The sequence below is a fragment of the Pteropus vampyrus genome, unplaced genomic scaffold, assembly GCF_000151845.1.
Source record: "Pteropus vampyrus isolate Shadow unplaced genomic scaffold, Pvam_2.0 Scaffold23, whole genome shotgun sequence".
NCBI lineage: Eukaryota > Metazoa > Chordata > Mammalia > Chiroptera > Pteropodidae > Pteropus > Pteropus vampyrus.
Genome location: NW_011888804.1, coordinates 591083 through 592712, shown reverse-complemented (window position 1 = coordinate 592712; position 1630 = coordinate 591083). Strand labels below are relative to the sequence as shown.

Genomic DNA, 1630 nt, shown 5'->3' with positions numbered 1-1630 from the left:
GCCTGTGGGGTCTCGGCTGTGTGACACAGGACAAATCAACGAACCTCTCTGAGCTCTGGATGCCTCATTTCCAAAGTGTGGAGAACACCGGCTGCTGTGAGGACGAAATGAAAATGGCGGCTGAGGACCCGGTGCCTCTCACGGTCCACGTGGAACCCTAGCCTGGGCGTGAGCACCGTCTGGCGTGGGGCCCACAGTTCTAAGGCTCCTAATGGCGTCTTCGGGGAGGGCGGGGGGCAGGGAGCTAGAGGGTCCCAGATAGATAAGATGCTCAGGGCAGGTCCAAGCCCTGAGGGGAAGCAGGGGAACCAGCTGGCCACCGTCTTAGGTGTCAGTTTATTGGGCAGGGAAATGGGTACGGGGCTGACGCTGAGCTGGCATATGCCTGTGACTGACCCGTAGTTGAAATATTGAAATATTCCTCTGCCAGTTGGTAAAAAGCCACTGTCCCCCCTCACCCCTGGGACCCTGGGCTTCCGCACAGCCCGGCTAGACCAGAGAATGACCACAGAGGTCTTGGGTCCGGTCCTAAGTCTCTCTTCGATGGAGCTTGTTCTGCTTTCTCGGCTCCATGGGCTGGAGGAGGCGTGAGGTGCCTGGTCCCTGGTGGAAAAGAACAGGTGGCATTTGCTGGGTCTCGGCTTTCCTTGGGGATTTAGAGGAGACAGGTCACTATTAGCCAGCACGAGCCCCCGGAGACAGACGGCGGGCGTGAATGTCTGTGCTAGAGACCCCGGGGACAAGCAGAGCACAGAGGGGTCCCCGGACACCCGGAGGGTGGCCCGCGACCACCCGAAGTCTCTCCACAATGACCCCAGATGGGGTCTGATGGAAAAACCTAACCAGGTGATGGGCAGATGGCCCAGGAAGAGGTCAGAGGTCAGAGGTAAGAGGTAGTACACTTTATTTACCAGGCTCTCCCAATATCTCGTAACCCACCCCGCAAAGCCAGACCCTGGGCTTCGCCACTGTCCCCTCCACCAATCAGAGAGGAGCACGCGTCTCCCGGACGTCCACAGGGCCTCAGAGCAGCGGGGTGGCAGGGGTGGGTGTGGGGAGGGGGCTGCCAGACGGGGGACATGGGGGTGAGGGGCTATAGCTTGGTGCCGGGCTGGGGATACCCCGAGGCACCGCCAGGCCTGGCCAGCCCCTCACTCCCCCGTTAAGGTGCGTTGTGGTTCACAGTGAGACTGGCTTAGACTTGGCAGGGTGTCAGGGGCAAGGGCCAGACAGGCGCCTTCTACTCTCCCTACCCGCCCTGGGCCTGACTCACGGAGCTGGAAAGCGAGAGACAGAAAGTCCCCTCCCTGTGTCCTCCCTCGGGGACAGGGAAGCCCCTTCTCTCGAGAGGTCAAAGGGTAGAGGCCTAGTCCTCCCCTGACCTCCCCAGGCTCCTAGGAAGACTCAATCACTCCTGGCTCAGAAGTTTCTAGAACATCTCAGCGACCTTGCCCACCATTACTCCCAATTAGAAAAATGGTTTTGAAATCTGGGAGTTGACTGGGCCCATCAAACCCAGCGGTAAAAGACCTGGGAGGGTCTCGGTTTAGAAGGTGGTCTGCCTTCGGGTAGAGGCCAGGAGACCAGCCGTGTCTTCATGGTCCAAACCGGAGAGAGTGGCTCATGGCAG

At 59.8% G+C, this 1630-nt stretch overlaps 1 protein-coding gene across 1 annotated transcript in view; it reads right to left on the bottom strand.

Moving 5' to 3' along the window:
- Positions 1-271: 271 nt before the first annotated feature.
- The window catches only part of ABCB9 (ATP binding cassette subfamily B member 9), a 30050-nt gene continuing 28691 nt past the window's right edge, over positions 272-1630 (bottom strand). The window contains exons 13-14 of the mRNA XM_023528145.1: positions 459-603; positions 272-289 (exon numbers count right to left, since the gene is read on the bottom strand). Of these exons, the coding sequence (XP_023383913.1) occupies positions 272-289; positions 459-603 (163 nt within the window). The remainder of the gene's footprint in view (positions 290-458; positions 604-1630) is intronic.